The sequence below is a fragment of the Dendrobates tinctorius genome, unplaced genomic scaffold, assembly GCF_039654945.1.
Source record: "Dendrobates tinctorius isolate UK_male_01 unplaced genomic scaffold, ASM3965494v1 ptg000140l, whole genome shotgun sequence".
Taxonomy (NCBI): Eukaryota; Metazoa; Chordata; class Amphibia; order Anura; family Dendrobatidae; genus Dendrobates; species Dendrobates tinctorius.
The window spans coordinates 20,690,653-20,718,583 of record NW_027361808.1 but is presented as its reverse complement, the minus strand read 5'-3'; the positions used below and the strand labels follow the sequence as shown (position 1 = coordinate 20,718,583).

The 27,931-nt window shown below is 43.4% G+C and overlaps 1 protein-coding gene across 2 annotated transcripts in view; it reads right to left on the bottom strand.

Moving 5' to 3' along the window:
* LOC141049051 (anaphase-promoting complex subunit 1-like) overlaps positions 1–27,931 on the bottom strand; it is a 272,962-nt gene that overhangs the window by 160,377 nt on the left and 84,654 nt on the right. For both annotated transcript variants that reach the window (XM_073545167.1, XM_073545166.1), the window contains exons 12-16: positions 27,375–27,440; positions 15,783–15,911; positions 13,139–13,279; positions 11,790–11,850; positions 9,072–9,259 (exon numbers count right to left, since the gene is read on the bottom strand). In XM_073545167.1, the coding sequence (XP_073401268.1) occupies positions 9,072–9,259; positions 11,790–11,850; positions 13,139–13,279; positions 15,783–15,911; positions 27,375–27,440 (585 nt within the window). The remainder of the gene's footprint in view (positions 1–9,071; positions 9,260–11,789; positions 11,851–13,138; positions 13,280–15,782; positions 15,912–27,374; positions 27,441–27,931) is intronic.

The window sequence follows — 27,931 nt, the reverse complement described above, 5'->3', positions numbered from 1 at the left end:
ACACCACACCGTTAATACACAAGGGAATACAATAATGTGCAAGGGCAACCAAATATATATATATAACAGATTGGAGAAAGAACCACTGAGGGATATACTGCACCAAATATCAGACGCTCCAAAACCACCACTGCTGACCGGTATTGCTAGCACTAGGCAAAAGCTATAGTCGGCGACGCCCATAGTCAGGACGGACTATTTAAAGACCAAGGGCGTGGCCCAGCCCTCAGCCAGCATGACAACCTGGTTAACCCTATCCCGACTGGAACAGAACACCCAACAAGGTCCCTGAGCATACTGTAGTGGAATAGGGTATTACCTCTGTCTGCCGGACACCCTGGTGTGAACAGTGTCCGACATGACAGTACCCCGCCTTCTACGAGGGACCTCCGGAACCTCACCATGTCGAGGACCTGGCTTGTCCGGATGGCGACGATGGAACATAGTAACCAGTCGATCAGCATGAATGTCTGAGGCCGGCACCCATGTCCTCTTCTCAGGGCCATAGCCATGCCAGTGGACCAGGTACTGTAGAGTGCGACGCACAACCCTAGAGTCCACCACTTTGGACACCTCAAATTCCAACGCGCCATCCACCAAGACGGGAGGTGGTGGCCCGGGAAAACCATTCGCCAAACCCATGACCTTTTTTAGCAATGCTTTGTGAAACACATTATGAATCTTATACACAGCCGGCAACTCCAAACGAAATGCCACGGGGTTGATCACTGCGGAGATCCTAAATGGGCCAATGAACCTGGGACCCAACTTAACTGAAGGTATTTTGAGCTTGATGTTCCTTGTAGATAACCACACCCAATCACCCACACACAGGTCCGGACCTGGCACACGTCTGCAGTCAGCCACCCGTTGGTACCTGGAACCCACCTTCAACAAGCGCTGCTTGACTCTCCTCCACACAGACAATTGAGCTCCCAACTGGTCCTCCTCAGGGACGCCAACCGAGCACCCCTGACGCAAGGTACAAAATTGAGGATGTTGACCATACACACAAAAAAAAGGAGATTCCCCAGACGATTCCTGGCAATGGTTGTTTATTGCGAATTCTGCCAGAGGAAGAAACGCTGACCACTCTTCCTGATTGTCGGAAAAGCAGCGCAAGTATTGCTCCAGGTTTTGGTTCATCCGCTCAGTCTGCCCATTCGACTGAGGGTGGAAAGCCGATGAATGAGATAATTTGATCCCAAGGCAAGAAAAAAAAGCTCTCCAAAACTTTGCCACAAACTGCGTACCTCGATCAGACACAATGTCAGACGGGACACCATGAAGTCTGACCACCTCGCGAATAAATATCTGAGCAAGAGTCTTAGCATTGGGCAAAGATGGTAAAGCAACGAAATGTGACATTTAGGAGAACCTATCAACAATTACCAAAATGACCGAGTTCCCCGCCGAGGCGGGCAAGTCTGTAATAAAATCCATGGAAATCTCAGTCCATGGCTTACTGGGCACCCCGAGAGGCTGCAACCTACCAGCGGGAAGGGAACGAGGAGTCTTGGCCCGTGCGCACTGCGCACGTGGTACAGGCAGACACATATGAGGCCACATCCTGCCGGATTTTAGGCCACCAAAAACGACGCGATACCAGTTCCAGAGTGCTCTTAACCCCTGGATGACCTGCCAGTACCGTGTCGTGATGTTCGCCTTTCACTCTAGAGCGTAGATGTAGTGGCACAAAAGATTTATTAGCAGGCAACCCCGGCGGTACCTCCTCCTGAGCCTCCGCAATCTCTGCCTCAATTTCTGTCGTGATGGCAGATACCACCACACCCTTTTGGAGAATAGGCACCAGCTCTTCACATAACTCTCCACCAGGAAAACACCTGGATAAAGCGTCTGCCTTAATATTCTTCGAACCAGGTCGATAGGTAACAATGAAGTTGAACCGGGTGAAGAATAATGCCCAGCGAGCCTGTCTGGAGGACAGGCGCTTAGCAGATTCTAAATAAAGCAAATTCTTATGGTCGGTTATCACAGTAATCTGATGAACAGCCCCCTCCAAGAAGTGTCGCCACTCCTCAAATGCCAATTTGATGGCCAACAATTCCCTGTTGCCAATATCATAATTACGCTCCGCAGGCGACAGCTTCTTGGAGAAGTAGGCACAAGGATGCAACTTGGCCCAAGATGGGCCCTGAGACAGTACAGCCCCCACTCCAACCTCCGACGCATCCACCTCCACTACAAACGGTAAGGAGACATCGGGCTGCACCAGAATGGGCGCTGAGGCAAAACTATTCTTGAGGAATTCAAACGCCTGTACCGCAGGCTCAGACCAGTCAGAAAAGTCGGTACCCTTTTTAGTCATGTCAGTAAGTGGTTTGGCAATCAGAGAAATTCTTAATAAATTTCCTATAGTAATTGGAGAAGCCAAGAAATCGCTGAAGCGCCTTAAGATTATCAGGCCGATCCCAATGTAGTACCGCCTGCACCTTTGCGGTGTCCATCTTAAACCCTGAGGCGGAGATTATATAACCCAAGAACGGTAGCTCCTGTACGACAAACACACATTTTTCAAGCTTGACATAGAGCCTGTTCTCTCTGAGCAACTGCAGGACCTGTCTAACATGCTCTATATGTGTATCATGGTCGCGAGAGAAAATGAGGATGTCATCTAGATAAATTATAACAAATCTCCCCAACAAATGAGAAGACATCATTTATGAAATGTTGAAAGACCGCCGATGCCATAGTCAACCCAAACGGCATTACCAAACTCTCAAAGTGACCCTCAGGGGTATTGAATGCCGTCTTCTACTCATCCCCCTGACGGACTCTTATAAGATTGTACGCCCCCCTGAGGTCCAGTTTGGAGAACCACTTGGCACCAACCACTTGGTTGAACAAATCGGGTATAAGTGGCATAGGGTAAGGATCACGAACCGTCATCTGGTTGAGTTCTCTGAAATCCAGACACGGGCGTAAACCGCCATCCTTCTTTTTAACAAAGAAGAAGCCAGCAGCCAGAGGAGAAGAGGAAGGTCTAATATGACCCTTGCTCAGACTATCCGCAATGTACTCCTTGAGAGCTAGCCTCTCGGGACCTGAGATATTAAACATTCTAGCTTAAGGTAACTTGGCCCCTGGTTTCAACCTAATAGCACAGTCATAGGGGCGATGCGGTGGTAGTTCTGAACAAACCTTCTCAGAAAATACATCCGCATAGTCCAGCAACGGCTCCAGGATACTGGGAGTCAAAGCGAAAATACATGTAGCCAGGCACCTCTCCTAACACTCCCTGCTCCACTGAATTATGTCCTGGGTCTTCCAATCAATAACAGGATTATGCATTGACAACCATGGAAAGCCCAGAAACATCTGAGCCGGTAAGTTACTAAGCACCTTACAAGTTACCCGCTCTGAGTGTAATACTCCAATGTGGAGTTGTATATCCAACATACACTCTGTGATCTCCCCTTGAGACAACGGGGAAGCATTGATGGTAACCACCCGGATGGGGTTCGGCAATTTCTCCACCGGAAATCCCGCTGTATGCGCGAACTTCTCATCAATGAGATTGGCAGCTGAGCCACTATCAACAAACACTGTAATAGAGAGCATTTGCCCCCCAAGTGCTACCCTACCAGGGAGCATACACTGGGAAACCATGACGGAGGATACACAAAGGCTCAGACTAGACTCCTCCAAACCCTCTGAGCCTATCAGTTTTCCGCCGGCGCGCCCTTCTTAGGTACCAGGGGGCAAGTGTTAATAAAATGTCCTCCTTTGCCACAAAAAAAACAAACCCCCTGCCTTCTGTGCCAAGGACGTTTAGACTTGTTACTCGGTGACTGTGCTATACCAGCGATCTGCATGGGTTCCACGGATTCACCCGAGACAACCTCACCTACAACTCCCCCACCTCCCGGAGGCAACGAAACCAGCGCCCCCTGACGGAGACGGCGGTCTATGCGTACTACAAGTGCTATCGCAGCCTCCAGAGAGGCGGGAGTCTCGTACATTAGGAGAGTCTGTTTAACCCTTCCAGAAACCCCATGCAAAAATTGACTTCTAAGCGCAGGGTCATTCCACTGCGTGTCCACCGCCCAGCGCCGGAATTCCGTGCAGTAATCCTCAGCTGGTCGCTCACCCTGTATTAGTGAGCGTATCTTAGACTCTGCTAAGTTTAATCTATCCGGATCGTCATAGATCAAACCCAGAGCAGAGAAAAAAAAATCTACAGACTCAAATGCCGGTGAGTCAGACGGGAGTGAAAAGGCCCAAGCCTGTGGATCACCACTCAGCAAAGAAATCACCAAGCCCACGCGTTGAGCCTCATTACCTGAGGAATGTGGACACATACGGAAATACAATTTGCATGATTCACGAAACACCGTGAACTTACCACGATCACCAGCAAATCGTTCAGGAAGGGGAAACTTGGGTTCAGCTGCCCTGGCTGCAGCCTCAGCAGGTACTGCAGGAGCTGACAGGCCTTGTTGCTGGACCGCCCCCCTAAGTTCAGTGACCTGTATGGATAGAGCCTCCAGCTGCTTGGTTAGGGAAAGTATAGGATCCATAGTAAGTAACCCCTATATTCCCTATCTATACTTTTTTTTTTTTTTTTTTTCTTACTTTAGTATTTGGGCCGACTATAATGTCATGGTATGCCTAGGTTACTTTAGGCTAAGACCCCGGGACCCCTGCGGAGTCCCTCAGACTAGGGAAAACCCTGTCTGTCCCTCAACCCAGGGTTTACACTGAAGGTGTGCCTGCCTGGGCCTCCACCCTGTCCCTGTCTCCTGTCCAGCCCTAAGCTGAACCCACCACCCTCCACCCAGTGAGGGGACCAGACACCAGACCCCACAAATACGTATGGACAGGGGTAAAAGAAACACCACACCGTTAATACACAAGGGAATACAATAATGTGCAAGGGCAACCAAATATATATATAACAGATAGGAGAAAGAACAACTGAGAGATATACTGCACCAAATATCAGACGCTCCAAAACCACCACTGCTGACCGGTATTGCTAGCACTAGGCAAAAGCTATAGTCGGCGACGCCCATAGTCAGGACGGACTATTTAAAGACCAAGGGCGTGGCCCAGCCCTCAGCCAGCATGACAACCTGGTTAACCCTATCCCGACTGGAACAGAACACCCAACAAGGTCCCTGAGCATACTGTAGTGGAATAGGGTATTACCGCTGTCTGCCGGACACCCTGGTCTGAACAGTGTCCGACATGACAATACTGTAGTGGAACAGGGTATTACCGCTGTCTGCCGGACACCCTGGTGTGAACAGTGTCTGACATGACACTCCTGTCGTCCTGGTCCCCAAGAAGGATGGTACAACACGATTCTGCGTTGATTACAGACGACTAAATGATGCCACCAAGAGTGATGCTTATCCCATGCCCAGGATTGATGACCTATTGGATCGTCTGGCCAGTGCCCAATTTGTGACCACGTTAGACTTGAGCAAGGGGTACTGGCTGATACCCCTCGGGAGCGCTCAGCCTTCATTACTCGATTTGGGCTTTATGAGTTCCTGGGAATGCCCTTTGGGATGAAAACTGCCCCCGCTACTTTCCAGAGACTGGTGGATCGACTGTTACAACAATGTCAGAACTTTGCCTGTGCTTACTTAGACGACATCGCCATTTTTAGCACAACCTGGGAGGAACATCTTAAACACTTGGGCATAGTGCTGGACTGTATCCTTACTGCAGGACTGACCTTTCGCCCTGATAAGTGCCAAATAGGGATGGCTGAGGTGCAGTACCTCGGGCATAGAGTAGGAGGTGGGACACTAAGGCCTGAGCCTGCCAAGGTGGAAGCCATTAGCAACTGGTGTAGACCCCAGACTAAAAAGCAGGTACTTGCGTTTTTAGGAACTGCTGGTTACTATCGCAAATTTATTTCTAATTTCAGCACCTTGGCCAAGCCCCTAAACGACCTGACCCGCAAGAACATGCCTAGGAATGGGACGTGGACGGCATGCGAGGATGCCTTTTCAGCGTTAAAGACTGCCTTCGTTACTGCTCCTGTCTTGGCTGCCCCGGATTATAAACGCAGGTTCCTCGTGCAGACAGATGCATCCACCTTTGGGATTGGGGCAGTACTTAGCCAAGTGAACGCCGCCGGAGAAGAACATCCTGTTGCTTTTGCCATTCGGAAACTACTGGATCGGAAAGTTGCCTATGCCACTATTGAAAAGTAGTGCCTTGCCATCGTATGGGCGCTAAATAAATTGCAGCCCTACTTGTATGGCAGAGACTTTACAATTGTTACAGACCACAACCCCCTCACATGGCTGAATCGCGTATCAGGGGACAATGGAAGATTGTTGCGGTGGAGCTTGTCCTTACAACCCTACAGCTTCTCCATCCAATACAAGCGAGGAAGTCAACACCAGAACGCCGATGGACTGTCTCGACAAGAAGAACCATAGGCTCCCCAGGCCGACCTACCCCTGCCACTGTACAAGGAATTATAAATAACTGAGCAATGTGGACTAAAGTGAGCAGGCCAGAGGTCTGTGTAGACCTCATGGCGTGCTCACTTATTATGGGGGGGGGAGAGGTTGTGATGGTGTGATATGTTATGTGGATGTCATTTTTTGTATATTCCTATTTTTAACAATTCCAGTTATTTTCATAGTGTTTTTCTTATTACATTGTAAGTCTACAGCCTCACTGTATCTGTCTCTTGATGACCCCCTGTAGTGCATTAATCCCTAAGGCCCTTTGTTCTCTTCTGGGAGGCAACTTGTTTGACTACCCCTGGACAAGGAAGGGGGTGGGGGGGAAGAACGGCAGCTGGACAAGTCAGTTCCGGTAGAGACAAGATGGTGAAAAGGCTGCATTTCAGAGAGAAGGACCCATTTTTATCCTCTGGTGCTAGAGTTGTGGAATCTCGTTTCCCTGGACATTTTATCCTGATACTGGACTGCATTCTTATTCTGGACTATCTTATCCTTTGTGTGGTGGACTGAATATGGACCTTCTCGTATTTTTGCCTGAATAAAGGTCTTGGAATTGTTCACTCTTCGCTTGCTCTGTTGATTGTGTGATACCAGAGAAGGACCCCGTGACAGCTTTTATTAGCAAGCCCGACTAATTTTGTATTAGGTAGGTTAACTACTAAGATACATTAAAATGACCACTGCCTTACACGGACAAATGCCATCCCTAAAATGTTCATAGAACATGTGTCTGTGGGCAGGTGCAGTAGGTAGCCCTTTGTGTGTAGTAAAATAAGTTTCAAGTGAATATTCCGATCCAATACAGCAGATGCCAGGGGTGCTGAGGTAAGAGGAGGCTCACACTGCTGTCCACCATATCTCATCTAATATTGGAGATACCAGGGGTGCTGAGTTAAGAGGAGGCCACACACTGCTGTCACCTATATCTGATATAATATTGAAGATACCAGGGGTGCTGCAGTAAGAAGAGGCTGCTCACACTGCTGTCCACAATGTCTAATCTAATAATGGAGGGGTACTGAGATAAGAAGAGAACGCTCACACTGTTGTCCACCCTGTATATGTGATCTAATACCTTATCACAGCTGGTATCTCCAGTAAGACAAGGTTGCGCACACTGCTCTTCACCCTGCAGCTGATCTAATGATGGAGATAGTGGTACTGATGTAAGAAGAGGCTGCTCACACTGCAGTCAACCATGTCTATCTGATCTATTACTGGAGATAGCAGAAGTGTTGAGGCAAGAGGAGACTGCTCACTTCTCTCCACCAGGTGTCTGATCAAATACTGGAGATACTAGATGTGCTGAGATAACAAGAGACTGCTCACACTGCTGTCCATGCTGAATGCTAAGAAGCTGCTGAATCCAGGAGATAACAAGTATGTGTTACAGGTTTCTCTCTAAATCATAGAAGTGAAGTTTACTATTGCACATGCATACAGACACCTGCAGTATTAACGTAGATCAGTGCGAAAAAACAACGGTTATTTTAATAGTGAATATGTAGCTAGACTAAACAAGTGCAATTTGTATTTAGCAAATGTGTAATGATACTTGTTGTGAATTCCCTGGCTCAGACTTCTGAGCCAAAGCTCCCCATGCTCCCTCCGGTGGTTACTGGAGGTAGTGGAGCTGGCCAGATTGACAGAGGTCTGGCACCTGATGATTATGACGACGACTGGAGGTCTGGGGTTACAGATTGTCGTATTTAAGTCTGCAGACTTCCTTCAATCCCTGCTGGTGATTGCTTTCCTATGCATTCTGAGGTCTGATGTCTCCTGCCCTGATCCTACATTGTTCAGCTAAGTGGTTATTTGCTAATCCTTTGCTTCTGATGTTTTTGTCTCTTTCTGCTTGTTGTGCAGGTTCAGCTTGCTCCTCTGGGGGCTGTGCTGGACCACCGATCCATATGTTACAGCCTCTGTCTGTTTGTTCAGTCCCCTGTTATATTGGTCTCTTTTGCTTAGCTTCCAGTTGATACTGGAGTGCTGATATTGTGGGGGCAAAGTCGTGTGACTTCAGTATTTTTTGTACATCAGACGTGTTGGATTTTTCAGGGTTTTTTTGCGTGATTGCCGACAGTGTCTTTCTTTTCCTGCCCTGTTTATTCAGTTTGGGCCCCATCATTTGCTCAGTCTATTTTTCTGCCTGCGTTTGTGTTTCATCTTGTCTCTCAGAAAATATATGTTTGGGGGCTATCTATTCCTTTAGGGTCTGCTCTGGGGCAGTTTAGATTTCCCCTTTCTTGCTTTAGGCTTAGTAAGCTCTCTGGCTGTGCCGAGGCATCTAGGGCATCGTAGGTACGCTCCATGGCTACAACTAGCTGTGTGGATAGGACCAGGGGTCTGCAAGCCGCTTAGTTACCAACCTCTCTGGTTTTCTGGTGGCTTAGCCAGTTCCTGCCTTCCTCCTCGGTGACCCATTCATAACAGATACGGTTTTCATTTTTTCTATAGCTAGCGAACCCCAATAAGCGTTGCTGAATTCTACATCTACTAGGATGATTACTATAGCAATGGAAAGAAGAGGGTAAAACCCACAACAATTACACGATGTGCAGTGTTGTACAATGTCTGTAGGCTTTACTCATCATTCAATCTCATGCACACACTTACATTGTGAGTCCAGGACAGTTTGTCAGTGTTATATCCCATCATATTCATGAGGCAGGTAACAAACAGATTCCATTCAGAATGATTACTGGGGCCTCCTGGTGCATTGAGGCAGTTATACCATTTCACAAGCATCTGTACAGCTACTTTTTTTGGCAAGATGTATTTAACGGCTTGAAGACATTTTTTTACTGCAAAAAAAAAATATAGAATGTAAATAGACATAATTTACAGCAGCAGATGAAAAACAAACTCCGTCAAGAGCGAGCAAATATTTTTTAAAGCCAAAATAATATCTTTTTGGGGCCGGTTTCACACGCCTGTGGCTCCGGTACATGTAGTGACAGTTTCCTCACATACCGAAGACAGTGACATACGTAGACACATTAACATGAATGGTTCTCTGCACATGTCAGCGTGTTTTCACGGAAACATGGTCCGTGTGCAAAACACAGAGACATATCAGTGTCTGTGGGAGCGCACGGACTGCAAAATGTGCTGAACACGGCATACGGAGAACAGTTCACACTGTCCTCCGTGTTCACAAACGGCCGCCGGGGAATAAGCGCTACTGTAAGCCGCTGTTACATGGCGGCTGGTGCTGAACGCGGTTCTCATTCCTCTCTCCTGCTCTGCCGGCAACAGCGAGTAGGAGAGAAAGAATGAATGAAAACCCGACGTGGGGTCCCCCTCTGTTTGTGAACCAACCCGGCAAAACTAACAGCTGGGGGCTGCTATTCTCAGGCTGGTAAAGGGCCATTGATCTTGGCCCCCCACAGCCTAAAAACAGCAGCCCACAGCTGCCCAGAAAAGGCGCAACGATTAGATGTGCCTATTCTAGAGCTTTGTCGGGTTCTTCCCACTTGCCCTGTAGCAGTGGCAAGTGGGGTCAAAAGGGGTTAATGTCACCTTTCTATTGTAAGGTGACATTAAGTCCGGATTAGTAATGGAGAGGTGTCAATAAGACAGCTATCCATTATTAATCCTACAGTTATTCATGGGTTAAATAAACACACACACAATAAGAACAAAGTATTTTAATGAAAAAATACACTACACACATTGTTTAAATCTTCATTATACTCCTAATTCCATATCGACGCCATCGTTCTCCTGTAAAAAAAAAAATTATAAAATAATAAACCAACATTATCCATACCTGTCCGGCAAACAATCACGTCCCACGGCGTTAATCCATCTGGGGGGGTTGATCAGTTTATAGCCAGAGCGCTGCTAATGCGACCGCTCTGACTATAAACTACTGGGGAATGAATGGAAGCAGTGCGCACAGGCTCTGTGATGTCACCGCTAGTTACTGAGCATGCGCCGACTGCTTCCATTCATTCCCCAGTAGTTTACATCACATTTGAAGTGCAATTTCTCCTGAGCATGCCGATACCCCTTATGTGGCAGAAAACCACTTGGACGCACATCAGGGCTTGGGAGAAGGGAGGGCCATTTGACTTTTTGAATGCAAAGTTTACTGGAATAATTAGCAGAAGCCATGTCGCATTTGGAGAGGCGCTGATGGGCCTAAACAGTGTAAACTTCCCCCCCAAGTGACACCATTTTGGAAACTAGACCCCCCTCAGGAAAATTATCTAGATGTGTGGTGAGAATTTGAACCTCCAAGAGCTTCACAGAAGTTTATAACATTGAGCTGTGAAAATAAAATCACATTTTTCCCATAAAAATGTTTTTTAGCCCTAAATTTTGCATTTTCACAAGGGTAACTGGAGAACATTTGTTGTGCCGTTTCTCCTGAGTACACCAATATCCATTTGAGGCACACTGCAAAGCCCAGAAGGGAAGAAGCACCATATTTCGAGTTAAGATTTTGCCGTAATGGTTTTAGGGTGCCATGTCACATTGGCAAAGCCCCAAACAGCGTAGCGAGAAAAAAAAAGTCAAAATGTCAGAGTTATGTTTTTTTTTGGTCCCTGCGACATTGAATTAAAATGCACTAACAGGCGATCAAAAAGTCGGTATCTGCACCAAAATGGCATAATTAAAATCCGCTCAGCACGCAAAAAATAAGCCCTTACCAAACCCGAAATCACGAACAATGGACAGGTATTGGAAAATGGCGCAATTTTTTTTTGTTTTTTTAGCAAAAGTTTGGAATTTTTTTAACCACCTCGATAAAAAAAGAACCTAGACATGTTTGGTGTCTACAAACTCGTAATGACCTGGAAAATCATAATAGCAGGTCAGTTTTAGCATTTAGTGAACCTACCAAAAAAGCCAAACAAAAAACAAGAGTGGGATTGCACTTATTTCACAATTTCACCGCACTTGGAATTTTTTTTCCCATTTTCTAGTAACATGGTAAAACCAATGGTGTCGTTCAAAAATACAACTCATCCTGCAAAAAATAAGCCCTCACATGGTCATATTGACAGAAAAGTAAAAAAGTTATGGCTCTGAAAAGGAGGGGAGCGAAAAACAAAAAAAGTTCTGGGGGTTAAGACACTGTTGGCATTAAGGAAGTTCCATACAGTCATAGGAGACCTCAGTAACACGCCATTTCAGAGCAGTTGGGAGGTTTTGCAGTACTTGTGATCTGTGACATATAAATGTGCTGCAAATAGAATTTTTAGAGAAAAGCTGGAACTAGCGAAATTTTAATTTAATAAAGTTTACGGGTCTCTATTAGATACAAACTTACTTTTTGGTTGCATACATGAAGGAACTTTACTGTGCGTGGAACTTAAAACTCACCCAGTTCAGACGTAGCAATATCTGGAATAGATACCCTCACCATAGATCCATTTGTCAGCTCCTGTAATGAAAAACAAAACCAAATAAACTGCAGTTCACTAGAAAAAAAAAAAAACGATGTGAATGGTGACAATGTGTATTAGGTGACTATCAAGGCAGACTATTGAAAATAAAAACTTTAACCCCTACGCCCCCAAGCCATTTTTCGTTTTTTTTCTTCCCCTTCTTCCAAGACCTATACACTTTTTATTTTTATGTTATTATGACGGCATGAGGGCTTGTTTTTTTTACATGACACCATTCATTTTCCCATATAATGTACTGGAAAACATGAAAAAAATCCAACTGTGGTGAAATGGCAAAAAAAAAAAAAAAAAAAAAAGTACACTTCCTCAATTTTTTTTTTATTTTTATTTACCATGTTCACTATATGGTAAAACTGACGTGGCAATTTAATTATCGAGGTCAGTAAGAGTACACAGATAACAAACATATACTTTTTGTTATTTACAAAGTGAAAGAAAAATTAGTAATTTGCAAAAAAAAAAAAAAAATGTTGCTTATGTCTCCGTTTTTTGGGATCTGGAGATGGGTGATGGCTTAAGGCCCCTTTACATATCGCTATGTGTAAAGCCCCCTTTATTTTATGCACCCTGATCTCCCGTTTTCACCGATATCATTTTAGGGTAGATAATGTTTGGATTGCCTGTTATGGCAATGTTGCAGCAGACAGTAAAAAAATTATAAAAAAAAAAAATTAATTCTGGCGTTTCAATATTTTTCTCGTTACACACTTTACTGATAAGCATTGATTTTGGGGGGTGGAGGATACAGAAAACCATAAATTCAGGTTTGCTTGATTTTTTTTTTCATCTGTGGCCTTTATTATACTGGTCAGGCAATTTGGTATTTTGAAAGATGGGACTTTTACAGATGTGGCAAATCCAAAAAAAAAAAAAAAACTTATTTTTAGATTGGAAAAAGGGAGAGCAGGCGATTTGACTTTTTAGGTGGTGTTTATCCCTCAATTATTTTATAGCTTTCTCTCTCATCCACCAGGGCAAGTGAACCTGTGCTTGCACAATGTACTGCAATGCTTTAGTATGTCATAGGCAGTATGACAGAGCCACTGTGAAAGTTGTGGGTGAAGAGAGAGCACCTGCTGCATACAAGCCTATTAGACATCCCCAGCACTTTTACAGTTTATTTCGGGAAGTAGCTAAATAATCTTTAGAGTAGTTCATTCCTGAAGCTCGCAAAATCAGAAAAGCAAAGTTAAACAGACATTTCCTGGATCAGGGGTTCGGAATATAATGGATTGATGCATACTATAATATCAGATTACCCACCAGCGTTAATCTGTTGTGCACAGGATCGCGGACAGAATGTATATAAATTCCAAACTGATGAAAACTACAGTCATCAATATAATTAGACTCATGGATTCTGCCGGAATCCCGAAGTTCGGGTACTGGGGAAGGCATTCCTGCCTGAAATGGAAGGAAAAAAAAAATTGAAAAAAGTAACATAGGTATTCCATATAATATGCAACATAAAAAAAAAAAAAAAATCACAGAATGTTACAGTTAAAAATATTGTAAAAGGGGTTGTTTGGTCAGAAGATATTGAAGACCTATCCTTAGGATAAGTCACTAATCAGTGTGGGTCAGACATCCAGCTACCTCAACCTTCCGAAAGGAGTTGCACTGTGTTGTTACATTAAATGTATAGCAGCATCTGCAAGGTACAGCAGCAATAATTAAGCTATATTCACACCTTGCCTTTTTCCTGCATTTTTATCCGCAGCCAAAACCTGATATCTTGACAGTAAAAAAAAAGCTGCAGCCAAAGCACAGGGTTTGTGTTGCCTTTCTTGCCACTTTTCTTGCTGCATTTTTCTGAATCCTAAAATTCGACTTTTATTCCAACCCAAGGTTACATTAGTTCATGAAAAAATACAAAATTTCAAGTGTAAAAACAGTAGGGGAAGTAGAAGTTCATACTGGTAGGGCATTGAGTTGGTCCAGCATTGTTTTCACGCACTCGTACGGCACTGAGTGGGTAGGGCATTGTTTACTTTAACACATATCACCAATTTAAAATGCACTTCTACTAGCTGCCATGCTCATGTGACTCCTCCATGACATTATGGTTTAAATTTGGAAAAAGAATAAGAAAAAAAAAAAAAAATCAGGGTAGTTATCACTTTGTCGGACAATCCTCTTGATTTTAGGACCTGCTTCTCAGGATCCATGTTGATAGTTGAAGACTGTCCGGATTATGATGGAGAACTGGGTCCTGGTAGAGGAGGCCTATTCTCCTTGGAAGGAGGATGGGGTCTTCTTCCGCCATCTTTCTCAGCAGAGGGGAATCAACTCCTCTTCGGCCAGAAGGGCCCCACCAGGATGATCTTCATCCTTTCTTCCTGCACTTTCCTCAACAGTCTCTGAACCAAAGGAAGGGGGGGGGGGAAAGCATAGGACAGCTGCTCTCCCCATGGTTGGGATAGTGCATTGATTCCTACTGAACTGTCTAGGGGGTTTAGGGAGAAAAAAAATGTTGCCCTTAGCATTTTCTCTGGACGCAAACAGATCCACTCGTGGCAACCCCCAGCCTTGACACAGGATACTGAACACTCCCTCGTTCAGTTCTCACTCCGTGGGGGATAACTTTTGCCTGCTCAGGAAGTCTGCCATCTGGTTCGTAGATCCTTCCAGGTGTACTGCAGAGACGGATAGGACCCTCCTTTCTGCCCATTTGAAGATCTTCCTGGATAGGTGTTGTAGGGCAGAATGTTTTGGTCCCCCTTGATGGCATAAGAACACAACCGCCATCATGTGGTTGGACAAGATCTTTATATGTCTGCCTCTGAACTTCGACTGGACCTGAAGTAGAACCTTCCATACCAAATACTGAAGTTTGAAGATCTGGATCTCATCTCTGGACTCCTTTCTCCCTGGAAATATCTTTCTTCCGAATTGCCGCCCCAGCCTAGATGACTTGCGTCAGTGGTGACCACGATGCAACGGGAGAGAATCCAGGGAAGTCCTGCCTGGAGGTTTTCCGCAGTGGTCCACCAGCGTCATCACAGTCTCGAGTGACAATTGACATTTGTCCCAGACAGAGAACCGTGCCCTGGAGCTCTCGTGAGTGGAACTGACTCCACCGTACGTAGGGGATACAAGAGGTCATCAGTCCCAGGATTCTCATCGCTTCTCTGATGGAACAGTGGCTTCCTATAAATTGGTGGATTCTTTCCATCATGGCACTCTACTTCTCTTCTGGTAAAAAAAAGATGTTCTTAGTTGGAAGTCTAGCATAACACCTAGGAATCGCTTTCTGGATTCTTAAACGAGATCCGACTTTTCCCAATTTATGACCCATTCCAGCCTCAGAAGCGCATCCAGATTCCTCTGTCTTGATGTCCTCGCTGGATCCTTCTTCCTGCGTTCCACCGTGGAACGCATGCTAGCCAGAACCTGGAAGTGCTATGCCCGGCTTGCAGAGATGACGTCGCCAGAAGCGCGCCCGCAGTGTTTCAGCGTGCCAGAGGCAGACGTCGGAGCAGAGAGCCTCCAGACAGGAGGAAGCGGCTCACAGAGGTAGGCTGAAGGACCCCCCACCAGAGGGTGTCGGCCGCAAATTGCTTGACAGCAGGAAGAGAAAGGCTGGGCTCTCCGATCCACAATCATCTGCCCAGTACATCCAGGAATAGGAGCTTCCTCTCATCGTTCTTATACTCACTGGGACAGGAAAAAAAATCACTGAGGGGTGGAGATGGGAGGGTCCTTTTAATCTCTCAATGTTTCCTGTCCCAGTGAGGATAAGAAGAACGTCCTCCATTGTGCTGTCAGGATTGATGACCTTGAAATACAAGTATGACTTATTCATATCAAGATTACATTGTTCTATAAAACCTGCCGTAGCAGCGTTGCTTATGCAAAAACAGTAATATAACATAGGAGCAGAATAATACAGATAGAATACGCTTACCACTTCATCCATTGGGACTAAATGCTTGCCAAGTGGTTTTGTAGGGGTGCTGATGCTTTCTAGAGGAGTGCTTGGCCGAGGCATGCTCAGAGATGGTGCAGGCAATCCCTGAATGAAAATCTTTCCTACCTTTGGCATAAAAAATAAATTATATTTGTACACATCTTTTGGTGACACTGATAAACAGAAAAAAACAAATTCAATATCAGAGTGAAGCAGTAAGATCTTCCAGTAAGCTCCTTTGTATTACGGCAGAAGACTATGCATGAGTTTCAGGGGAAAGCTGTAATAGAGCACATCTTAGGTAACAAGCGCACATCAAACTAACGATTTGCTGATAAAGTGTTTCTAAAGAAATAGTGGAGTTTCAAGAGGTCAAGCTTTTCATGTGAAAAACCCAGAAGCGGTTAAAAGTACCACCATGCTAATTCTTCAGTCAGCTTCCACTAGGAGTCCACCCGCTCTCTATACTTAACAGTATAGAGTGAAAGTCGCCACAAGAATGACACCTCAGGAAAACAACCGGCAGCATTTTCCTAAGGCAGTTTTGCCTGGGAAAACTTGACAGCTGCTCTGATATCCAAATACCGCTGTGTGCACAAACCATTAGGCTAACCCCAACACTAGAGTTGGGCTTAGGACTAGAGCTGGGCTTAGGGTTGAGCTTGGGGCTAACCCTAAAGCTAGAGTTGAGTTTAGGGGCTAGGGCTAGAGTTGGGCATAGAGCCGACCCCAATGCTAGAGATGGGCATAAGGCCACCTCCAAAGCTAGAGACGGGCAAAGGGCTAGGGTTGGCCATAGGGTCGACTCCAACGCTAGAGTAGGGCTCACCCTAGGGTTAGGCTAGGGTTGGGCTCGGCATAAGGTTAGGGTTGGGCAAAGGACTGACCCCAAAGCGTCAAAGCGAGGGTTGGGCATATGGCCGACCAAAGATAGAGTTGGGCATAGAGATAGGGTTTGGCTAACCCTAGGGTTAGGGTTGGGCGCTTAGGGGATAGGGTTTTTTCAAAAGTAAAAAAAAAAATAAAAATATATGCTGTCTAATGTTGAGTGCAAGAGTTCGCTACTCCAATTTGCATCAGGGTCGCACGACCATGAAGAACCCCGATGCATACTGGAGCAGCCCTTGCACTCAACATTAAATCGGCATAATCAATACGGAAACTTAATGTTATCAAATTCTATGTAGTACCTTTGGGCTATAAATCCTCACTATACCCCTACATGAAATCTTTAAGGGGTGTAGTTTCCTAAATGGGGTCACTTGTGGAGGGCTTTCTGGTGCTCTGAAAACATGACATGGCGCCTGACATCGATTCCAGCTATTTTTGAGTTCAAAAACTCAAACGCTGCAGCTTCCCTTCCGAGGCTTGCTGTGTGCCCAAATAGTAGTTTCCCCCACATATGGGATATTGGCATACTCAAGAGATATTGTACAACAAATTTTGGGGTCCAGTTTCTCCTGCTATCCTTGTTAAAACAAAAAATTGGGGCTAAAGCAAAATTCTTGTGAAATATTCATTTTTTTCATTCCCCATTCCAGTAATTCATATGAAATACCTGAAGGGTTAATAAAGTTCCTGAATGTGGTTTTGAGGACTTTGAGGGATGCAGCTTTTGGGTATTTTCTGTCACATAGGCCCCTCAAAGTCCTATTTGGTTTGGTAAATTATGTTGGAAAATTGAGAAATTACTGATCAACTTTGAACCCTTCTAACTTCATAACAAAAAAAAAAAAAAATTGTATTTCAAAAATTGTGCTGATGCACAGTAGACATGTGGGAAAGGTTATTAATTAAATTATTTTGTGTGGTATAACTGATTTAAAAGGCATAAAAATTTAAAGTTTTAAAAATTGCAAAATATTCAAGTTTTTGATATTTTCATAACTATATGCAAATCATTTCAGTCAAAAAAACAACAACATGAAGTATAATATCTCACAAAAAAAAGTCTCAATCACTGTGAACCGTTGAATTGTTCCAGAGTTATTACCAGATAACGTGACACTGATCGGATTTCAAAAATTTGGCTTGGTCATGAACGTCAAAATTAGCTCCATCACTAAGGGGTTAAATTGCACAATAAATATTAGAAAAAAAATGAAACCTCCCAAAAAATGGCGAAATAGCGTTTGTGGTTTTTACCATTTCAAAACACTTTTTTTTTTATTTTTCAGTAAATTATATAGTAAAATAAATGCTGTCATTTCAAATTACAACTCATCTTGTAAAAACAATCCCTCAAACAGCTATGCCGACGGAAAAATAAAGTAATGACTTTTGAAAGAACAAAAAAGCAAAAATGATAACTGTTCATAAGGGGTGGTATATTGAATCACCATTTTTTTTTTTTTTTACATACATCAAAAATACAGGGTTGGCCAATTTGCATTTATAGTAGCTGAAGCTCTGAGTGATTGAGTGTAACAATCCCCTCATTGGGACAGATATTACAATTTTGTCCATTGGCTGCAAAATGTAAGGTTACTTAGTAGCCAAATACATACAGATTACACACTGAACTCAATAATACAGCAGTGTGCAGCTAGCTCCATCTAGAAGTGGCTGCAGCATGAATGAAAGAGTTTTCACCAGAAAATTAGTTAACCCAGAACATGACATGCTCTTAAAAAGGTGGAAAATTCATGTATTAGAAAACGCGATATACAGTGGGGCAAAAAAAGTATTTAGTCAGTCAGCAATAGTGCAAATTCCACCACTTAAAAAGATGAGAGGCGTCTGTAATTTACATCATAGGTAGACCTCAACTATGGGAGACAAACTGAGAAAAAAAAATCCAGAAAATCACATTGTCTTTTTTTTTTCCTTTTATTTGCATATTATGGTGGAAAATAAGTATTGGGTCAGAAACAAGCAATCAAGATTTCAGGCTCTCACAGACCTGTAACTTCTTCTTTAAGAGTCTCCTCTTTCCTCCACTCATTACCTGTAGTAATGGCACCTGTTTAATGGGCAGCACGGTGGCTCAGTGGTTAGCGCTGCAGCCTTGCAGCACTGGGGTCCTGGGTTCGAATCCTACCAAGGGCAACATCTGCAAGGAGTTTGTATGTTCTCCCCGTGTTTGCGTGGGTTTCCTCCGGGTACTCCGGTTTCCTCCCACACTCCAAAAACATACTGATAGGGAATTTAGATTGTGAGCCCCATCGGGGACAGTGATGAAAAATGTGTGCAAACTGTGAAGCGCTGCAGAATATGTTAGCGCTATATAAAAATAAAGATTATTATTATAAACTTGTTATCAGTATAAAAAGACACCTGTGCACACCCTCAAACAGTCTGACTCCAAACTCCACTATGGTGAAGACCAAAGAGCTCTACCAAGGGCAACATCTGCAAGGAGTTTGTATGTTCTCCCCGTGTTTGCGTGGGTTTCCTCCGGGTACTCCGGTTTCCTCCCACACTCCAAAAACATACTGATAGGGAATTTAGATTGTGAGCCCCATCGGGGACAGTGATGAAAAATGTGTGCAAACTGTGAAGCGCTGCAGAATATGTTAGCGCTATATAAAAATAAAGATTATTATTATAAACTTGTTATCAGTATAAAAAGACACCTGTGCACACCCTCAAACAGTCTGACTCCAAACTCCACTATGGTGAAGACCAAAGAGCTGTCAAAGGACACCAGAAACAAAATTGTAGCCCTGCACCAGGCTGGGAAGACTGAATCTGCAATAGCCAACCAGCTTGGAGTGAAGAAATCAACTGTGGGAGCAACAATTAGAAAATGTTAGACATACAAGACCACTGATAATCTCCCTCGATCTGGTGCTCCACGCAAAATCCCACCCCGTGGGGTCAGAATGATCACAAGAACGGTGAGCAAAAATCCCAGAACCACGCGGGGGGACCTAGTGAATGAACTGCAGAGAGCTGGGACCAATGTAACAAGGCCTACCATAAGTAACACACTACGCCACCATGGACTCAGATCCTGCAGTGCCAGACGTGTCCCACTGCTTAAGCCTGTACATGTCCGGGCCCGTCTGAAGTTTGCTAGAGAGCATTTGGATGATCCAGAGGAGTTTTGGGAGAATGTCCTATGGTCTGATGAAACCAAACTGGAACTGTTTGGTAGAAACACAACTTGTCGTGTTTGGAGGAAAAAGAATACTGAGTTGCATCCATCAAACACCATACCTACTGTAAAGCATGGTGGTGGAAACATCATGCTTTGGGGCTGTTTCTCTGCAAAGGGGCCAGGACGACTGATCCGGGTACATGAAAGAATGAATGGGGCCATGTATCGTGAGATTTTGAGTGCAAACCTCCTTCCATCAGCAAGGGCATTGATGATGAAACGTGGCTGGGTCTTTCAACATGACAATGATCCAAAGCACACCGCCAGGGCAACGAAGGAGTGGCTTCGTAAGAAGCATTTCAAGGTCCTGGAGTGGCCTAGCCAGTCTCCAGATCTCAACCCTATAGAAAACCTTTGGAGGGAGTTGAAAGTCCGTGTTGCCAAGCGAAAAGCCAAAAACATCACTGCTCTAGAGGAGATCTGCATGGAGGAATGGGCCAACATACCAACAACAGTGTGTGGCAACCTTGTGAAGACTTACAGAAAACGTTTGACCTCTGTCATTGCCAACAAAGGATATATCACAAAGTATTGAGATGAAATTTTGTTTCTGACCAAATACTTATTTTCCACCATAATATGCAAATAAAAGGAAAAAAAAAAAACAGACAATGTGATTTTCTGGATTTTTTTTTCTCAGTTTGTCTCCCATAGTTGAGGTCTACCTATGATGTAAATTACAGACGCCTCTCATCTTTAAGTGGTGGAACTTGCACTGACTGACTAAATACTTTTTTGCCCCACTGTATGTGCATATTAAGAAGCACTCAATCTTTTTACCCTTTTCATATATTGCAGTCATTATAAAGCACTGTACATTTACAATTGCTCATTTTGCCTTTCTACCAAGAAAATTCTTCTTTTCTCTGATAGAGAATATATATATATCTCTATCTATATCTCTAATGTATAAAGCTCAAAGTGTGTGTGTGTGTGTGTGTGTGTCCGTGATAGGCATCCGCACCGTCACAGCTACAGCCACAAAATTTGGCACAGTCACACGTCTGGACCCCGAGAGCGTCCTAAGCTATGTTGTGAGGCAAAATTTTAACCCCGCGTGTTCCAATTCACCAAACAATTTTGCCCATATCTACATACTGGGGGGAAAAGTGTGTGCGTGTCAAGCCCCGCCCCTCATTATGTCATAATGCCCCTATTTGCATACTGGGGAAGCAGTGTGTGCGTATCAAGCCCCGCCCCTCATTATGATGTCACAATGGTTGCCATGGCGACGCTGATGTCATCATAGGTTGCAAGCCCTGCCGCCGCTCATTATGATGTCATAATGGTTGACTATGGAATGGAGGATGTGTGATGGGTATATGGGCACTGGACTATGGGATGGAGGATATGTATGATGGGTATATGGGAACGGGACTATGGGATGGGGGATGTGTGATGGGTATATGGGCACTGGACTATGGGATGGCGGATATGTATATGGGCACGGGACTATGAGATGGAGGATGTGTGATGGGTATATGGGCACGGGACTATGGGATGGAGGATCTGTGATGGGTATATGGGCACTGGACTATGGGATGGAGAATATGTATGACGGGTATATGGGCACGAGACTATGGGATGGCGGATATGTATATGGGCACAGGACTATGGGATGGAGGATGTGTGATGGGTATATGGGCACGGGACTATGGGATGGAGGATGTGTGATGGGTATATGGGCACGGGACTATGGGATGGAGGATGTGTGATGGGTATATGGGCACGGGACTATGGGATGGAGGATGTATGATGGGTATATGGGCACGGGACTATGGGATGGAGGATATGTATGATGGGTATATGGGCACGGGACTATGAGATGGAGAATATGTATGATGGGTATATGGACACAGGACTATGGGATGGAGGATGTGTGATGGGTATATGGGCACTCGACTATGGGATGGAGGATATGTATGATGGGTATATGGGCACGGGACTATGGGATGGAGAATATGTATGATGGGTATATGGGCATGGGACTATGGGATGGAGAATATGTATGATGGGTATATGGGCACTTGACTATGGGATGGAGGATGCATGATGGGTATATGGGCACGGGACTATGGGATGGAGGATATGTATGATGGGTATATGGGCATGGGACTATGAGATGGAGAATATGTATGATTGGTATATGGACATGGGACTATGGGATGGAGGATGTGTGATGGGTATATGGGCACTCGACTATGGGATGGAGGATATGTATGATGGGTATATGGGCACGGGCCTATGGGATCGTGGATATGTATGATGGGTATATGGGTACGGGACTATGGGATGGAGGATAATTATAATTTTCTATAACCACAGTTACTATGCCCGGGCAGCGCCGGGCTCTTCAGCTAATATATATATATATATATATATATATATATATATATATATATATATATATATATATATATATATATATATATATATATATCTTATCTATATATCAGGAAGTCTCTTGTCCCTAAATTATTATTTATATATATAAAAATGAATGTGTATGTATGCGTGTATTGGCCACACCCACTCCACATAACCCCACCCAATCACTAAGAAGCTTTCATTTCACCAGAGCTGTTTAAAAGATGAAAGCTGAGCTGTTATTGGTTGCTATGAGCAACTGTTTTCCTTGCAGACAGTAGTGGTAACTGGGGCCTATTATTCTTATCATTTCTATGATGTTATCAGCTTCTGTAAAGCTGGAAATACAATTTATTACCATACCGACCCAGACCACCCTCTGACACAGACTGCAGGGGGAGCCCAGTATCACACAGGATAGGATTAGATACACAGCTCAGCAGTCAGTAACAGGATAGGATTAGATACAAAGCTCAGCAGACAGTATCACACATGACAGGATTAGACAGCTCAGCAGAATGTATCACACAAGGGAGGATTAGTTACACAGCTCAGCAGTCAGTAACAGGATAGGATTAGATACACGGCTCAGCAGTCAGTATCACACAGGATAGGATTAGGTACACAACTTAGGAGACAGTATCCCACAGGATAGGGTTAGATACACAGCTCAGCAAACAGTATCATACAGGACAGAATTAGATACACAACTCTTCAGACTGTATCACACATGACAGGATTAGATACACAGCTCAGGAGACAGTATCACAGGACAGGATTGGATACACAGCTCAGCAGACACTATCACACAGAATAGGGTTAGATACACAGCTCAGCAACAGGATGTGCCAAAGGAGAGGGCATTTTCATTCCAAGAATTCCACTCATTCCATCTGATTTGTTTTTTTATTTTAAACGTCTCCAGTTTCCAGTTCAACTGGCATTTGCAATGTCCATTAACAAGGCTCAGGGACAGTTCTTGAAAGTAGTAGGGATCGATTTACAATCTCCATGCTTTTCTCAGGGTCAACTTTACGTGGCCTGGTCAACAGTTTGAATTGCCAAAAATCTTTTCATCTTTGCACCAAAAGGAAAAAACAAAAATGTTGTTTATCAAATGGCTCTTGAATGAGTTGAAAATAAAATACTATCAATACTTAGGTAATAATTTAATTAAATTTGTGTTGCAAATCTGTAGTGTTGAATATATGATGTGAAATGTTTTTATGTGCAATATAATCATCATAATTTGTTATACCTAGCCCAAGTTAGTTACTATGCCCGGGCAACGCTGGGCTCTTCAGCTAGTTAATGCATTTTATTTCTATAGCACCAACATATTCTGCAGCACTTTACATTTTAGAAGGGACTTGTACAGACAATACACATTACAACATAACAATAACACCTAGATCAAGACAGATATCAAGAGGAATGGGTAGAGTCAGTGATAAGCGGTCATAAAGGAGCAGACAAGGATGTCAGGTCTCCACCGAAGCTCCAGCCAAACACCTCCAATGGAGGATAGGAGCAATGAGAAAATGGAAAACAGTCTTAGGAGCGGAGGAAAGAGACTCAGACAAGAGATGGGTTTAAACCAGGGCTGTGGAGTCGGTAAGTCACAGTTGCGACTCCGACTCCTGGATTTTATCAGGCTCCGACTCCGACTCCTTCATAAATGGCCAATTCATAACAACAAATTTACTGTTGTAAAATATTAAACATCGTGCTTATTCAGTTTCTCACCATCATAAGTAATCAGACCACTTAGAGCAAAAACTACATTTATTAGAATACAATTAAAATATAGCAAATAACTTTTTTTATAAACTTTTCTAAACTAAGTAAATATGCAATAAACACTTTTATGCAGTTAATAAGAAGAAATCTATAAATTTGTCCTCAGAAAAAGTATTGCCTCTGTCAGATCCTCCTTCATGGATGCCCTCAAATCTGATCTAATTATTTTGAGAGCAGATAACAACCTCTTTACACTAACTTGTGTTGGTGGCAAAGCAGTAACCACTCGGGCAACATCTCTGACAATGTCAGGATACAGAGGAATCGCTTGTTGCACTGTTATTTTTGATGAACGGTCAAATTTCTCAATTTCTTTTAGTGCACATGAAAAATTCTGCTGAAATGTACTGGCTGTGTTCCTTGATGGGGATGACTCTTCTTCTATGCGGGAACGATTTGCACGGTCCTTGTGATCCAAATATTTTTTGAAATTAAATTCTTCATCAGTTGATGATGAGGGTGAAGATGTGGCAGGACGTCCAAATTCTTCTTGTTCCTCCTGACTGTTCTGCAACCCTTTCATCCTTACTGCTATTTCAAACAGAGCTTCTTTTGCTTTACTTAGCTGTTGATCATCTAGAAGAATCCGATGCATTGGGTCTACATAAACAGATGCCAAAAGAATGTTATTTTGTAATAGTAGCTCCTCTCTCCGTTTCATTGATGTAGCAATGCCACTTGCAATTAACCCTCATCTTTCGGACAGGCGAAACATCAGGTTCTTCCACTCCTTTAAGAAAATACCTGGAGTTAAGTCCTCTGCTTGTAATTTTTTAGTCACTGTAAATGGGTGCTCTAGCAATTTTTCCAGCTCAGTCACCGGATTCCACTGACTTTCATTTAGCGTCAGTTGAGGGTTAGCCATGTCTACAAGAAAGGTTTTCAGTTCAACCAAGCGCTGAATCATTAAGTAAGTACTGCCCCATCGTGTGGCTTGATCAATAATTGCCCCTTTTCCAGCACGTCTCTTCAAAATTGAGTCAACTTTAGGGGTTCTGGCAACAGTAGCCAATTTTCTCACCTTGCCAATCAGTGCAGCAGCATGTCCTTCTTGCAGACTGTCTCTTATAGCCAGCTGTAGCGTATGCACAACACAGCGCATGTGATGAATGAAAGAACATATTGACACAGTGTCAACAAGATCATCTAAACTATCATGTTGCTGTTCATCTGAAGCAACTTCAGTTTGCTCCTCAGTTACAATACTGTCTTCCTCTATTTCAAACATTTCTGTGTCTGTGGACCCAGAATGTTCTTCTAGCTGCTGGTCACCATCATTACTCTCATTCATTAGCTTAATAGTACTTATCATATTTGAAGCATTGTCAGTTACGACAGAAAGAACTTGCTCTTTTTTAAGTTCATAGTCTTGCAGAACCTTTTCCACCAAGACCTGGAGAAACTCACTGGTGTGATGAGCTTTGGTGTCTTTTACTGCCAATGTCTTGGTAACTATTTCATTTTTGTCACAAACAAATCGGACATTGATGGCAAAATAGTTCACTCTGTGATGTGTGCAGGCATCCATTTTAAGAAACAGAAAGCGTCCCTTGAGAGTTTTTTTTAAGTTCTTCCTTTTGTTTAAAAGCTTCTTCGATTACTAATTTTCTAATACTCTCTCCAGAGAAACACCAAGCTTGCGGGCCATTTCCCCATTCAGACACATAAAAGCTGGTCGTGAAAATAATGAAATAGGCACACTATCCTTTACAACAAGCTCTATGATGTTTTTTAAATGTATCTACTGTCATTGTCACAGTAACTTTGTCACTGACAAAATATCTTGCAACTGATGGCTGCAAAGTTCTCTGCTCCTTTGTTTGGCTGGAAGAGCTGGGCACTGGTTCATTGGTTTGGATGCAGTCTCTCTCATCCACTGCTTTCAGTACTTCTGGATCAAAGCGCTGTAAATGTCTCTTTAGAATAGAAGCTCTGGTAGGAGCATTTTTATCTTTGCCTGAATATGCACTCATCTTGACTTCACAGCATTTGTTTTCGTTTGGATCATTTGTCATACACTGACAGACATAATGTTTTCTATCTTGAGTGATGGTGAAATGTTCAAATACAGCTGATTTAATGTGATGCTTCTTTGACATTCTCAGGTTTTTAATTCTGCATTCACAATCCAAATGACAATTGTTTCTCCTAAAAACAATTGTACAAAATTATTGCCAGGTCGTACAACTGATATAGTGGTCAGTAATACTGTTATTATTCCTCATGTACTCACAGTTAACTGATGCAAAGTTTGTTGAAAGGATAATACTTTTTACAGTCTTCCTCTTCTGAGTAGCAGGCAGCTGTGAGATGCTTGGAAGACGCACACCTAGTATGATCTAGTCTAGAGGAGGAGCTTTACTACTAAGAATTTGCAACACATTTTCACTTTCAGTTTCACACATTGTAAGTAGGGGGGTTGGGGCAGCATGAGGTTAACCAAGTATAAGATTAGATAAGGGCAGTGGAGAACAGTGACACACAAGAAGTAAGAAATGTCTCTATCTCCAGCAGAACTGCTTATCACTGTTGTTCATAGTTTGATAGAACATATATATTTGAGTAACATTTATAAAATTCATATGAAAGTTCAATTATGAAATATTAATACTTTTTTTTTTTTAAAGCTGGAGTCGGTACATTTCTACCTACTCCGACTCCAATCAAAACTAACTCCGACTCCAACTCCACAGCCCTGGTTTAAACCACAACGGAAGACGGATCCTCCGTCGAAACACGTTGTGGTTTAAACCCATCTCATGTCTGAGTCTCCTTCCTGCGCTCCTAAGACCGTTTTCCATTTTCTCATCACCAAGAGGAATGGGGGCCCTGCTTGCAAGTTTACAATCTATGAGGAAATAGGGGAGACACGAAAGGTGGATGGTAACAATTGCTTTCATTGTTGAGAACAGCCATAGTATAAGAATCGGGTGTTCATGTAATGCTGCATGAACCGGTTTCATCTTATTCATCATTCCCCTCTTCACCTCCTGACCCAGTTCCATCCCCCCCAGGCGGGTACTTCTGTAGTGACTGATGACTCATACAGGGAAATTTGTCCTCCTGTTTCTACATAGATCTTAAGGATTCAGCAAGCCAGTTTTTAATCACACAATGTCAAAGACCTAATGGAAAACAGCATAATAATATGGGTAGAAAGTCAAAATAAGCAATTGTAAGAACACAGTGCTATATAATATGATTGCAATAAATATTAAGAGGATAAAAATTTTAACGGGAGTGCTTCTTTAAGATTTGAATAAATGCATAGAGATCTATTAATGCAGCAGCACAATTTATCATGGATAGATAACACTTACCTTTACAACACCAGTGTACAGGATCAAATTCCCATTTATTTCCAACACCACCATCGTGTTAATACTCTAAAAAGTGAGAAAGTAGAGTCAAATGTAATGAAGCACAGAGAGTTTATATTTAAAGAGTTTATTTTATAAATCTATAATAGGTACGAAAATAATAAACTTGGCAATATCTCCCATGAAGAGGCATTTGTTTCTTTCTCCTCCTGGACTGTACATTCCATCTCATTTCATACCTAAAATTTGGAAAATCTGTTTTTAGTCAAGACTGTTTACATTTACAGAGATAGCATTTGACAACTGGTGCTTCTAAAATTCTATGGAGAGGAGGTGGGAAGAGCTAGAGCCAGACAGACATTCTGCTGCAAGATCTCCTGAATTGACAGTTACAGTCCTCCATAGAACTTTATGAGCACCAACTGTCATCTCCTATCTCAGTAATGGGAATATCTACATTTAGGTTCAATATATACAACAGTGACAGATTCTTTGTGATTTGTGCTCTGCATGCCAGTATTTTAGGTTTAAAATCAAACAACCGAGATGCAATTGTA